Consider the following 15,316-nt stretch of genomic DNA (forward strand, 5'->3'; position numbering starts at 1 on the left):
TCATTGGAAATTTCGTTAAATACATTTGATAAAAGTTTGCTTGTTTAAATTATAGAGGTTTTTAGGGTCCCAGTAATGAAAACTTGGCTGGTGAATTGCTATCAATGGATTTGGAAATTGTCGGTTGACTTGTCTTTATTTTCTCATATCTGACATAGTGCAAAATTCAACACCAATAGTACTCCTAGATGCATTTTTCTAATTATAACATATACTCCATTCGTCCCACTTTAAGAGTCCCAGTTGAATTCAGCACGAATTTTAAGAAATATAAAGGAAAGTTGGTGAAAAAAGATAGTGGAATATGAGTCCTACTTTTTTATACTATTAGTTTTATAATAAAATGCGAGTGAAAAAAAGTTAGTAGAATATGAGGCCTAATACCATTTATGGAATATTCCAACCGGGACTCCTAAAGTGGACATTCAAAAATGGTAAACCGAAACTCCTAAAGTGAGATGGAGGGAGTAGTTATAAATATTATTTCACCATCTTTAATCCATAGCAACTTTCTTATTTGTATCCAACCCACAACTTCTATTTAATGGATTCACTATTACCGATTTGTTATATGTGTACTGTTAATTTATTGCAATTATTATGTCTTAAAACTTTTGTATTAAACTCTTTAAGTGCTTCAAACCCTACATTTCAATATTACAAAAACTTGAATTTTCAAATCTTTTTTCTGAATAGTGAAATAGTATTGGATGGTATGGTTCAGCTTTCTTTGTCAGTCAAGTCGGGCATAAACTAATGAGAATTCCACAAATATCGACCATACATTTGTCTATTTAATTTCTCATTTAATGTACTATATTCATTTTTCATAATTTTAATTTTGAGACCTGTTTTATGCTATACTTCATTCACAAATACTCCTACTTTTCAACGTGGATAGAATTTTGTTGAAAAATTGGAACAACACGCTTGGAAAAATATCAAACAACTAAATAACTATTTATACTAAAAGTGAACCGTGAACTATATTATTAAACTTGAAAATGAATCAAAATCTAAAGAAAAACTGCGATCACAATGATTGTACATATATGGTTGAATATGATGTACCTATGTTGTTACAAAAAAATGTGAATTTTATTTCGAATAGTCCATATATTTACCTTTGAATATCTCATATGACCAAATATTATTTTGTGGTCAAATTATATAGGTGGCCACAAAAATAAAATTATGCAAAAACTAATGTAAATTCGAGAATCTCATGTGAATTATTGTTTGTCGATTTGTTACATTAAAATTGCGAAGCCCTTTAATTGATTGAAGCATACGTGTCATGTCATGTGGAAAGATCCTAAACATGCATGTGCTTGTGTTCCATAACAAGATTATTAATCAAGACATGATTTATTGTCTCTATTTATTTTTTATTAATACTATGTTTTTTAAGAGAGTCAAGTCAATCGCAAAAGTTTGCAATTCGTATAATTTAAAGTGGACGGATAATGATGAAATTTTGATTTTTTTTAGTATTAATTTATGTATAATAAAATTAAAAAACAATTGCGACGGTTTATTTATGCAAGATTTATCGATTAAGTTTATTTATGACTAATATACTATGATAACGTGAATCTTTATATCTAAAATATCTAAAATCTTTATATCTTTTCATTTTTACATTTATCCAAAGTCACATTATCATGAGTATAATCATCACCATTTAAAATCTGATAACTAATTAATGAGCCACCCTACACACGCGCTCCCCACTAATTATGATATTCCATTGGTAATTATAATACACCCTATGAATCATCTCACTGGTCAACTTTTCCCACGCTTAGGAGAGAGAAAGAGCCACATCTAGAGAGAGAATGGAACAGACTCCATCTCCACACACAAACCGATACATACACTGTCGTGTAGAGAGAGAAGCGAAACACTGCCGATAGCGACAGCACATGCATTATCCGATCATCAAATCTCAGTTTGGAAATTAAACAGATATATATTGCGAGAGATGAACAATAATGAGAGTGAAATCAGGCGCCTGCAAAAAGGCATTGAGAAATCAATAAACTGCAAAACCTAGAGAGAGAGTGTGTGCGCGTGTCTGGGTTGTGTAGTGTGTACAAGGGGGCAAACGACAGCAAAACTGCAGCATTTGGTCTCTTCAATCCTCAGCATCTCCTCCTATTCCTATTCTTCCTAACCTCCTCTTGTCTCCCACCTTTCATCCTCTCTCTCTGAATCTCTCAACCGCCGGAAAACAATCCGAATCGAGAAGGCCTTCTCCGGGAAGATGAGAGCTGGTGAGAAATCATAGCCGTTTATTTGAGCTGGATTTGTATTGAGAGGGCAAATGAAGGCAGCAAATACCGGCAGCGGAGCTCTGCCGCCGAACGCATCCGCAGCTGAAGGTCGATTGCGCTCTCCTTCTTCGCACACACAGGAAATGTTAATAGCTAATTGCGGATATTAAATGCGTAGTCCACATTTGAATCGATGAATTAATCTTCATTTATATGTGTTTCCATATAAGTAAATTGTCGTTTGTTGAAGAAGAAAAAAAGAGGATTGAAGTTTTCGACACGTGGCAAATTGCAGGTGAGAATAAGAGCATCAACGCTGAGCTATGGCAAGCCTGCGCCGGACCACTGGCAAACCTGCCCGCGGCTGGGACTCACGTCGTCTACTTTCCTCAAGGACATAGTGAACAGGTAGATTCTACTTTCTTCTTGTTCAGTTTTTTTGCCCTTTTTAGAAGATTCTATAATTTTTGTGTGGAGAGATGGAGCTAGATTGTCCTTTTATTGAGTAGAAGCTGCGCAGCTGTGGCGTTTGGTTTTCAATTTTCCATAACCATCATAATTTGGGGAAATAATTGACTTCAAAAACTAGTTTGAATTTGATTCTTTCTGTAATCATATAATTTTGGTTTGTACTGTAAATTTGGATTGCCAGGTTGCTGCTTCCATGAGAAAGGATGCCAATGCACAAATACCGAGCTATCCAAATCTTCCCTCGAAACTCATATGCCTTCTTCACAACGTCACATTGCATGTATGGTTGGTTTGGTTTTCAGTAGTGCTGCATATTCTTATCAACTTCTTTGAATGGATATAAAGACTAAATTGTTTCTGGCGTCTAGGCTGATCCAGAAACGGATGAGGTATATGCGCAGATGACGCTGCAGCCAGTGCCTTCGGTAGGTTCTTTCTATGGTTGAAGAATGTTTCTGAAAAGTTTGAGCTTATTATTATTGCTACTACTACCACTACTACTTTATGGAAAAGTTATGAAGGCATTTTATCTTCTGTAACATTTTGAAGAACTATTATGTTTGTTTGATTGCAGTTTGACCAGGATGCTCTGTTGAGATCAGATCTATCAATGAAAGTGAATAAGCCACAGACTGAGTTCTTCTGTAAAACCTTGACTGCAAGTGATACTAGCACACATGGTGGTTTTTCCGTGCCTCGACGTGCTGCAGAAAAGATTTTTCCTACTCTGGTTAGTCTCTCGAGAGCTTTAATCTACTGTGTGTTCGTGAATTCCTTCAAAAGTATGTGATGCTTGAGAAATTCATGCAATTGTAGGACTTTTCGATGCAACCACCTGCGCAAGGGATTGTTGCCAGGGATCTGCATGAAACTGTGTGGACATTTCGTCATATTTTCCGGGGTAAGCTGATACAGTTATCTTCGTTTCTTTGGACGTTACTGAACTCACTGTTGCCAAGGTATTCCCGAGCATTTAAAAATTTGTTACAAAATTGGCAAATTTAGGACAGCCAAAGCGTCACTTGCTTACAAGTGGATGGAGCCTTTTTGTTAATGCAAAGAGGTTGGTTGCTGGTGACTCGGTCTTGTTTATCAGGTAATGATGCAGGGCACTGAAATGCTTCTTTGGATTTTAAAAATCTGAATAGCATGAACTCTTCTTTTTCAAATGGATTTCTCTTGAAATGACACCAACATGTTACCTATATGCAATCAGGGATGAAAAACAGCAGCTTCTCTTGGGAATAAGACGGGCTAATAGGCAACCTGCTAACTTGTCATCATCAGTGTTGTCGAGTGATAGCATGCACATTGGAGTTCTAGCTGCAGCTGCCCATGCTGCTGCAAACAGCAGCCCTTTCACTGTGTTCTACAATCCAAGGTTATATTTATCCATAACTGTTGTAGTTTGCTTACATATAATGCATCTCATCCTTAGATACCTTGGCTTATTTGCTGATTTCTTATTCTTTATTTTACTTTGAGAGCAGGTCTAGTCCATCAGAGTTTGTCATCCCTCTAGCTAAGTACTACAGAGCCGCCTGCAGTAGCCAGATATCCCTTGGCATGCGCTTCCGGATGATGTTTGAAACAGACGAATCAGGGACAAGAAGGTAGTGATGATGCTTTACGAGTTCATATCCTACCCCATTATTGCTGTGAATTTCTCATAAACCAAAAGCAATAATTATAACGATCATAGTAAGTCACTGACCAAAAAACAAGATAGCCTACATCATCCTAACATATTAACTAATTATGAGATCCCTACCATTTTGTAAACTTGTATGAAATGCATGCTGCAGATATATGGGTACGATAACAGGAATCAGTGACTTGGATCCGGTGAGATGGAAGAACTCACAGTGGCGCAACTTACAGGTAATTTGTGGAAATACTCCCAGTTATGTCTAAAATGGACCTGCACTGTAAGGAGATTTTTGGATGCTCACTTGGCATTTGATGAGCAGGTTGGTTGGGACGAGTCCACTGCTGGTGAAAGACGTAGTCGCGTTTCCATATGGGAAATTGAACCTATCACAGCTCCATTTTTCATCTGTCCTACGCCTCCTTTCCTCCGCACAAAGTTCCCTAGGCAGTCAGGAATTCCAGGTAAAAAGAGCGCCTAGAAATGATTCTGCAATGTAACATCCAAAACTTTGCTGTTTGTGCCTCCTGTGTCTTTAGTGGAATGCCCCTGAGTTTTTTGCATTTTCAGTGGCATCTCTTTATGGTGTCTAATCATATTAGTTGACTAATATTCTATTCACAGAAGTGGGCAATGACAAATACTTAATGTGATTGAGCAATATTCCTAGAAGAGTTGATCAAATTTTATTAATTCAGAGAAAAGAACCAAAAAGAAAAAAATGGTCCTGGAATATCACGTCAGAACACGATTGATGGGTCGAGATGCCCCTTCTTAATTCGCTTTTGGCCTACAGGAAAGGAGCTATGTCTGTTTTGGCCCTTGGAGGCAGCATCCTCTTTTTATGTTTTTCATCCTTAATGCACATAGAAGACTAACTAAACATATTCTGGTCATAGTGATTTCAAGAATTGAACACCTCTTAAATATCTGTTGCCTTTTCTCTCTGCAGATAATGACTCGTCTGATTTTGACAGTCTATTTAGGAGGTCAATGCCATGGCCAGGTGATGAGTTTGGCTTAAAAGATTCGCAAGCATTGCCTGGTTTGAGCTTAGTCCAGTGGATGAACATGCAGCAAAATTCCTCAATGACTAACCCAACACAGTCAAACTACATTAATCATTTACCTGGTTCTGTTCTGCAAAATTTTGGTGGCTCAGATATTTCACGTCAACTAGGTCTGCCCATGACTCAAGTTCCCCATCAGCACAACCTACAGCACAGTGCACAGAGGCCGACTGAGTCAGTGCAGCAACAAGACCAGCTCAAAACATCCACTTTAAACAATATACGCTCGACTATACAGCCACAACAGCAGTTGACTGACGTTACTCATTCACCTAGACAAAGTTTGGGTGGTCAAACTATACCAACAAGCCAAGTCCAGTCCCAGAATCCCATTGAAGCTCAGAATGTTTTGCAACATCAACAATCACTTCTCAGTCATCAGCTTCAGAGAAATCTCCCTCAAAATCCGCCGCTGCAGCAGCAACAGATTCTGGCTCACTCTCAACAGCAAAATCCCGATCATACAAGCCAACAGCAGCAGCAGCAGCACATGTCAGATAACCAAGTGAAGCTTCAACTTCTACAAAAGCTCCATCAGCAACAGCAATCACTCTTAGCACAACAGTCTGGACTTCAACATTCTTCCCATTTGACACAACTCCAAGACCAGCAGAAGCAGCTTCTTGAAACCCCACCAAACTTGTCGAGGTCTATGAAAACAAACCAAATGTCAGATTCCTCTCAAGCTTCCGGTATGCATTCTCAGTCACATGGTACAGGTCAGCAGATGGTAAGAAGTAATAGCCAATTTAATCTACTGCGGTGCTCTCAGCTACCTCAGCAACCTAAACTCCAGCAACAACATCAGCAATCTGGAATGCTATCAGATTTTTCTGGATATGTCGGAGGTGCCTTAAAACCAATAACCAATCAGCTTTCTGCTAGAAGCAATGGTCTATTGACTGCAGCTACAGGTGGGTTCCAGGCTGCAGTTACTGATGATGTTTCATCTTGTTCAACTTCCCTATCCACAAACAACTGTCGTAATGCAGTTCAGACTGTAATTAATGGCAGAAACCACCAATCCACAACATTAGGGGATGAGATTGCTCAGTCTTCTGCCTCTCTTTTAAATCCAAGTGGCCTAGAGCAGATGTCTTCTAACGGTCACATAGGAAAAGATATTCATCAGAAGTCTGATGCTAAGCCCTCAATGAATGTGTTTAAAAATCAGAACCATGGATTTATTGGAGCGCACACATTCCATGATCGTGCTGGAACTCAGATAGATTATTTGGATAGTTCTTCTTCAGTAACCTCAGTTTTTCCTCAGAATGAAGGTCAGATACCGCAAAACAACTCCATGACTTACAATTCTCAGTCATTGTTTTTTAGAGATGCTAGCCAAGATGGAGAAGTCCTTGGTGATCCAAGGAGCAATGTACCATTTGGGACTGATATTGACAATCAGTTAGATATGCCCTTGATACTTAATCCGTTGGTCACAAAAGACATGGGAGGATCAGGCAAGGACTTTGCAAACAATCTCTCTTCTGGAGAAGGCGTGCTTTCCACCTATGAGAACCCCAAAGATGCTCAACCTGTACACTCTTCATCAATGGTGTCTCAGCCATTTGGGGTGCCGGATGTGGCGTTCAATTCCATTGATTCCAACGTAGATGATGGTGGCTTTGTGAATAGAGGTTCTTGGGCTGCACCACATATTCCTAGAATGCGGACATATACAAAGGTTGGTTCTTTATGAGTAAGATTGATGTTGAATCATGGATGCAATTATTGCTGGTCCAATCACTATCCAGTAACCATTATGCTGACCTGATATCTTTTTTTGAAGGTATACAAGCGAGGAGCTGTGGGGCGGTCTATTGATATTTCGCATTACTCAGGCTATGATGAGCTCAAGCAAGACCTGGCTCGTAGGTTTGGCATAGAGGGTCAACTGGAAGACCGGCAGAGGATTGGATGGAAACTAGTCTATGTAGATCATGAGAATGATGTCTTGCTAGTTGGTGATGATCCTTGGGAGTAAGTTGCTAGATAGTTAACTTTCCAGCATTATCAACATCCTCCTTCATCACACATTTACATGTTTTAATTGCTGCCTTCAGGGAATTCGTGAGTTGTGTACGTTGCATCAAGATTCTTTCTCCTCAGGAGGTCCAACAAATGAGTTTGGATGGTGATTTTGGTGACAATGTTCTTCCAAATCAAGTTTGCAGCAGCTCCGACAATGTTGTGTAACTAGCTGGACTAAGGTCTTACTCTATGTTCGGTTGTGAAAGGTTGCCAGTTCCATACATATGACTTCATTTCCATATACATTATGCACTTTAAAAAGCTCCCATCATAGTAGACACTTTATCTGATTCATTGGCTGAGAGATATCCTTGACCCGATAACGACTAAGGTTTCCCGAGGAAAGTAGGCAGGTGGGTCTATAGTCTAGACTATTGTGCCTTGCAGTTGTAGGACACTATATCAAGCCAGAAACAGATCTGGCTGCTGGGGATATCTATTGTGAGTTGTAAGAATGGTTTTTTCCTTTGGTTTCATTTGTTTATTTCACTTGTAAAGATTGACTCCTACATAGTTTGTATTTAGGAAGTGAGAGTGTTGGGGTATCTATAGTTGCTGCCTATACTAATGCTTTTCCACATATGTATAGTTTACAACTGTAAATAAAATTCAGATGTCACATCAGCCTCAGTGAAGCTGATAAACCGTGACAATTGATATGAATGTTCCCATTTTATGTTTTATGTATTTAGTGGTTGTTTCCTTGTGAGTTTTGATCTGAATTTCTGAATGCAAATGTGCTTCACATCCCTTAATTATCTCATCTCTTAACTAGGTTCCACGCGAGTATTTTTAATTTCATCATTTAACTAAGAGACAACACATCCACAATGTGCTTCACATCCCTTAATTATTAATGAGTCTCACTATATCGCATCTTCTTTATTTTATTTTTTCCCAACCAATTTAATTACAATTAAACAATATATTAAACTTATAAAATGACATTTATATTTAAAAAATATTATATTAAAATTATAATTAAAATAACATAATTGAAATGCTAAAATTACAATTTATTGAAAGCAATAAAATACTACTCCCTCCGTCCCCAAAGAATATGCACTTTGGATTCAGTACGTGTTTTAATGCAAAATTGGTAAAATAAGAGAGATGTAAAGAGAAAAAATAATTAAAGTATTGTTAATGTAGAATGAGTCTCACCTCAATAGAGAGAAAAGAGATTCTAAAATTAGAATGTGCATATTCTTGTGGAACAGACTAATAAGGAAAAAATGTATATTCTTGTGGGACGGAGGAAGTAGATGAATTGAGGGTTATAAAAATAAAAATTGAAAACAAGGTAATATTTGGGGAAGTGAAAATTTTATTTAAATATTTTTCCGATTTGAGTTTTTCTGATTTTTTAAAAAAATAAAAATTCTAACAATCAAAACGATGACCACTCGCTGCAAGTGGACGTCAACACGGACTCCATATTGCGCCACATGTGTCGGACGCATCGCCTCGTCAAATAGAGACGTAGTCTCTGCGGCGAGACGCATGCAACGGCATAGCGATGGCAGCTCATCCGGACGGAACGAGACAACTAGTCCGACCGGGCGTCGTTGTTAGTCTTAGATTAAGTCAGTACGAGTTGGATCAATGTAGAATTTTCCACTTAAATATTATAGACCATTAAGTACATTTTCTTTTGAGAAATGATAGTAAATTATATTGAATGTCATTAAATTGTGGTTCTTGCTTACACAACTATTAATTAGTACTCTCAAAATATATATAGGTACAATTTATTGGTTAAAATTAGGTAAATTACATTAAATATTAATTTCAAACAGCTACGCTCTAACCGCACCACCATCGCTTTAGCCACCCCTGAATGTAACTCACCCTAGCCACCTCGGGGCAATTCTGGTGGAGCACCTTGCTCCCTATACAATATTTTGATAACACAATTGGCATTTACAAGTCATGATTGATATACATGATTGGACATTCTCATCAATATTGTAATAGAAACCGTCACCGATGAGAAAAATGAAGATAAACAAATAACACAGAGAATAAGATGTGAGAAACGTAAAAGAGAAAAGCACGCTTTAGTTAGTTTAACTAACTAGAGTTAATAGGATCGGGAAAAACAACTGGCAACGACAGTTATAACCACTCTCCAACGATATAACCGGAAAAGAGAGAGAAAATGGAAATCCGAATGATAAATAGGAAAACTTAGTCTTTGGCTCCACCATTCTAACAAACGATTAATTACATGTTGCGTCATTGTTAAATTTGGACATTTTCAGTATGCGTATTGATGAATCCGCGAATTTTTGATGTTAGTAAATGCTGGTAGAGAATAAAGACTACGACACAATGAATTTACGTGGTTCGATTTACTGAAGTAAATCTACGTCCACGGGAAGAAGGGAGGGCAAGATTGTATTGCTTGATCTGGGATTACAGCTTACAACACAGACTTGCTATATGATATTTTATCTCTAGAGAGCTTAACCTTTTTCTATCTGATCTAAGTTCTATTTATACATTGAACTAGGATCGTGGTTTGCAGCCCCACTAACAAGATCGTGGGTGAGCAATAACTGCTCAATAACTGCTTCGTACCACTAAATAGATCGTGGGTATAGTGGAGGTCGTGGAGGCCTTTCATGAGTCCACTAACTCCTAGTTCGGTCGAATGCTGAGACCGAACTGCTGGACTTTACCGATCAGCTCTTGCCGATCTGAGAGGAGAGCTTGACTGGTCGGCTTTTACCGAGCTGTAGGCTGAGTCCGAACTCTTTGGTCGTGCCGAACTCTTTGGTGCCGAACAGATACTCTTTCTTGGGCTCTGGGCTGATGGGCCGTCACTGTTATTGGGCTTGCCATTAGGGTTTAGTTCGTACCCCATCACTACCCCCCCCGAAAAGCGAAGTGAATCACTTCGGCGAGGTGAGTCACTTCGGCATTCTGGATAACGGTAAGGGGGAGGCTGACGTCAGGGGACGTGCCTTGCGCGTGCCTGCATTAAATGCGACAGTAAAATCCGGCCGTTGAATCCTGAAAAGGTGGGATTCGAAACAGCGCAACGATTTCGAAATCTTTCCCGAATCTGATAAATATGCTCTTTCTTCCTCATTTGAACACTTTTGCTGTTGCGTCTTCTATACTCTCTCTTTCTCGAGAAATTTTCTTCCGCTTTCAAGAGCTTCCTCAGACTTTCTTCACCTTCAAAAAGTAAGAAAAATGGCTTCTATTTCTTCTTCGGAGTCGGGTAGCAGTAGGAGAGGCGGTAAGGGGTCTTCTGGCCGGAAAGAGTCCGGGGAGAAGACCGTAGAGTATTTCCATAGTATTTTGAGTAAGGATACTGTGATATCCCTACCCGAAAAATACTTTTTTCCTGGGGGGAAGGCGGTGGTACCTGACGGTGATCATAGGGCTGACTCCCCGCCGGAGGGTTACGCCACCGTGTACGAGGCCTGCTTAGAATGCGGGCTTCGTTTCCCCCTCCCTTCTGCCTTTATAGATTTACTAGATTTTTTTCAGCTTCCTTTAGGCCAGGTGACTCCGAACTCTTGGAGGCACTTGTCGGCCTTCGCTGCCGAACTCCGTAGGTTAGGAAGGGATTTGTCTTTGAAGGCGATCCTTAAATTCTTTCAATTTAAGAGGAAGGGGTCTTGGTTCTACTTGATCCCTGTACAGCCCTTTAGGGCCTTTTGTAAAACGAAGTGGCCGAAGTGGCAAAACCGCTTCTTCTACTATGATAGGACCGCGGCTCCTAGTTTTCCCTGGAGAGGGCCGAAGTCCGTTATCCGTCATCCTCGGCCTGAACCGTTGGACGAGCTCGATGGCGAGCTCAACAAGATTCCCATAGTTAGGAAACAATACACGGAGTCTGAGCTCGTCAAGGGCGACGTCATGTTCGACATCTCGTCTTCGGACGAAGAGGCCGAGGGTGAGGCTTTCTCTTTCTTTATGCTCTACTGCTTTAACGAAGAAAATCTGACTTTGTTTTTTTTGTTTTTTGACAGTGAACTTGCTGAACAAGGCCGTCCGCAAATCCTCCGAGCTTGTGGGGCCGGAGAGGCAGAGAGCCCCTCGGTCGGCGTCTGAAGCCGAAAAGAATCCGAAGAGGCAAAAAACCTCTTCTTCGGATCCGAAAGAGCCGGAGCCGTCTTCGGCTAAAGGGAAGGGGAAATTTCATGAGTCCCCAAGAGTGCCGGGGAAAGACCTGGTCATCTCCGAGGTGGTTGCAGACATCCCGGAACACGTCCCTGAGCCTTTTCAATGGCCGACGAATTTTGTGGAGGTAAGCTTTCTGACTTGGCTTCTTTTCCACATTTTTTGATGGCCCTTCTGTTGACTTTTTTTCCTTGTTCATCTTCAGAGAGCGAAGCTCGTCTCCGTGGAGCTCTCCAAAGCATCCCACGACTACGAGGAGATGCAGAAGAAGTTGCATCTTGCTCGTAGTCTGGCCGAACAGGCTGAGGCCAAATTTGAGAGGGCCCGAGCTGCTAGGATCTCGGCTCAGGATGAAGCTCGGTCAGCCAAAAACCAGCTCATCATCCTGCGAGAGCAGACGAAGCACCGGGAGGCTCAGAAGGAGGCAGCCGCCGTGGCTGCCCAGGGGGAGGCTCTCCGTGTTTACACGGAGAAACTCTTTTTGAGCAGCCAGTTCTCGGCCTTTGTCGGTAGTCTGGTAAGGCTAATTACCGATAAGGGCGAGCAGGGGGCCGACGTCGTGCTGCCTCTGTACAGCCGAGAGATAGCAGCTCGGCTTCAGAATCTGCCGCTCCTTGAGGAGCTCGCTTCATCCTCGGTCCTGCTTTCTGCAGACCGAGTCCGGAGTTGTCGAGCTGATCGGGACGAGAACCTGGAGGCTATCTTTGCCTCCGTGGGACCCGTTTCACCCGCTTCGACTTACAACGGAGAGGGTGAGGCCGAGCCGCTGGAGCGGGAGGCCGAAGTCGAGCGGGCCGGGCATCCGGAGAAGGAAGCCGATCAGGAGGCGGAGGCGAGGCCGGCAGGATGCGAGGCCGAGGCTGAGGTAGCTCAGGAGAAAGAAGCTGAACCAGGCCGAGGAGCCGGAGACGAAGCTGGCGGAGTATGATTTCGTCTCCCTTCTCTTAGTCTAGTTTCTTCCTTGTAAAATGGCCTTGAAGCCCTCCCAGTGTAAAAAATTTTCCTTGTGAATGAAAAATTCTCTACACTTGTCTTCGTATAGCTTTTCGTACTCGCCTTTATTCCTGTTGTATTTTACTATCTGCTCGGTACAGCTGCCGAACTAATATAGCTGCTTTGTACTCAAGGAGATGGAGATACTTCACTGGAAACGGCTGTACTCTTCGGCTTTAGACGAAGCTGAGAAAAGAGCTATAGCCGATCAGACGAAGAATGACGAGCTTCTGGCTCGTTTAGTGAAGCTGGAGGCCGATATCAAGGACTTAGAGTCCGATAAGAAAGATCTGGAGGCCGAGCTGAATACGGCCATTGCTGAGAGGACTGCGTATGAGGATTATATCCGTGAGCGCGGGGGAGTTACCATCTCGGATGTTCAGAGTCGAGTTGACGAACTGTGGGAGGAATATCATGTACTCCGTAGGAACAATGTGCTGGAGAGCCCGGCTTGCCAACAAGTTGTGACATCACTGCGGCGTTGGGCTTCTCGGTACAACATTGTTCTTTCTCGGCGCCCCTCCATAGAAAGATTCCTTCGGCATATCGTGCCAACAGATGCTCGCACTCCAGATCAAACCTCTGGTTCCCTTGCTCAAAATCTTGCTCCAAGTCAGCAACGAACTCAGGAACAGCCGGAAACGTCAAGACGAGAACGGGCTCAGGAGCAACCAGAATCGTCAAGGCAGGGACGGACTGAAATTCACCGAGGAGTTGCGACTATGAGTGAGCTAGATCGACAGATGCTTATTGCAGAGACTCTTCATCGCCGAGGTGTTAGGACTTCTCGGGCTCGGGGAAGAGGCGTTGGGTCGAGGATAGCATCTCGTCGACCTGCTTATTCTTCATCTGCTCGGAACAACCGAACTCGGCTTCCAGAGGATTTTGCAGATAGGTGGCTTAACTTTAGCAACCGCGGACAGTAGAATAGTCCTTTGTAATGGCGTAATGCCTTCTCGTAGGGGAGCTGAATTGTCTGCCGAACGAGATTTAATAAATGAAATTTTTTCCTTTCGCTTTTATCACTGCTTACAGTTCTGCGAAACAATTTCATCGTGCTCGTCATCGGTCTTATGAAGTGAGCTTCTTTGATCGGACTCGTCTTTGATCTTATGAAGGAAACTTCTTTGACCGGACTTGGTTTGTGTTCTAATTTGGCGATTTTTGTCGCCGGGATCGAACTTTCCCTTGTCCTAATTCGGCGAGTTTTATCGCGTGGATCGGACTTTCCCAGTTAACCGAAGTGGTCTTATGAAGTAAACCTCTTTGACTGGACATGGTCGTCCTCGGTCTTATGAAGTAAACTTCTTTGACCGAACTTGGTCGTCCTAATTCGGCGAGGTTTATCGCATGGATCGGACTTTCCCTTATTGCAGTTCGTTTCAGACGAAGTGCTTATTTCTTAAGCCGAATTATGGTCTTGTATCTTCCTGAGAAGCTTGGACTCACAATCGTTGGCTTATTGCAGTTCGTTTCAGACGAAGTGCTTGTTAAGCTGAATTGCGGTCTTGTATCCTCCTTGGAAGCTTGGACTCACAATAGTCTTTAATAATCGATCTAAAAAGGGGATCAGTCTTTAAAGAACGATATACCTTGGTACCATTTGTAAGAGACGACAAGCACATAGAGACAAAACACATAGAGAAAAAATGAAAAAGATGAAAGAAAAAAAACTTTAAACTTTTTATAAAACGACAAGTAAAAGGTACAAGTAAAAAACAAACAAATAAAAACATGTACCCCTATGACCGAACTAGACACAAGACAGACTGACCGGACTTTGTCTCTTACAAGTGGAACTTCTTGAGGTTGGAGACGTGCCATGTTCGGGGTACTTGTTCTCCTGACATGTGAGTCAATTTATAAGACCCTTTGCCGAGGACTTCTGACACCCGATACGGACCCTCCCATGTGGGTTCGAGTTTGCCCAGCTTTTCTGCTCGGCTTACTTCGTTGTTTCTCAAGACGAGATCTCCCACTTGAAATTGAAGCTTTTTCGCCCTTTGGTTATAATACCGGGCTACTTGCTCCTTATACTTGGCTGCTTTTATGCACGCCAACTCTCTTCTTTCTTCGGCGAGATCTAGTTCTGCTCTCAGTCCGTCGTCATTCATTTCTGAGGAGAAATTTAGAGTTCGGGGACTGGGTACGCCGATCTCCACCGGAATTACGGCTTCAGTGCCGTACACCAGACTATACGGAGTTTCACCGTTGGAGGTTTTGGGTGTAGTTCGGTAGGACCATAGGACTTGAGGGAGATTTTCTACCCATTGTCCTTTGGCTTGTTCTAACCGAGCTTTTAACCCTTTCACCAGAATCCGGTTCGTTACTTCCGTTTGTCCGTTTGCTTGGGGATGGGAGACCGAAGTGAACCGCTGTTGAATGTTCAGCTCTTGGCACCAATTCTTGAACGTCTTGTCGGTGAACTGAGTCCCATTATCCGAGATGAGGATGTGGGGTATGCCAAATCGGCACACTATGTTCTTCCAGACGAAGTCCAATGCCTTTGAGCTCGTTATCGTAGCTAATGGTTCAGCCTCCACCCACTTCGTGAAGTAGTCCACGGCAACGATAAGGAATTTCATTTGCCGAGGAGCTTGAGGAAGTGGTCCCACTATGTCTATGCCCCATTGCATGAAAGGCCAAGGGCTTTGCATAGTGTATAGATCGGTCTGCGGCAT

The 15,316-nt window shown here is 41.9% G+C and overlaps 1 protein-coding gene across 1 annotated transcript; it reads left to right on the forward strand.

Moving 5' to 3' along the window:
* Positions 1-1,809: 1,809 nt before the first annotated feature.
* Positions 1,810-8,189, forward strand: LOC121784696 (auxin response factor 19-like). The gene is made up of 14 exons (XM_042182900.1): positions 1,810-2,384; positions 2,572-2,684; positions 2,929-3,027; positions 3,116-3,172; positions 3,322-3,477; positions 3,564-3,648; positions 3,753-3,843; positions 3,964-4,128; positions 4,238-4,360; positions 4,553-4,628; positions 4,718-4,859; positions 5,348-7,155; positions 7,261-7,451; positions 7,535-8,189. The coding sequence occupies exons 1-14, from the start codon at positions 2,327-2,329 to the stop codon at positions 7,665-7,667; spliced, it is 3,297 nt and encodes a 1,098-aa protein (XP_042038834.1). The 5' UTR covers positions 1,810-2,326; the 3' UTR covers positions 7,668-8,189.
* The last annotated feature ends 7,127 nt before the right edge of the window (positions 8,190-15,316 follow it).

The sequence above is a fragment of the Salvia splendens genome, chromosome 21, assembly GCF_004379255.2.
Source record: "Salvia splendens isolate huo1 chromosome 21, SspV2, whole genome shotgun sequence".
Taxonomy (NCBI): Eukaryota; Viridiplantae; Streptophyta; class Magnoliopsida; order Lamiales; family Lamiaceae; genus Salvia; species Salvia splendens.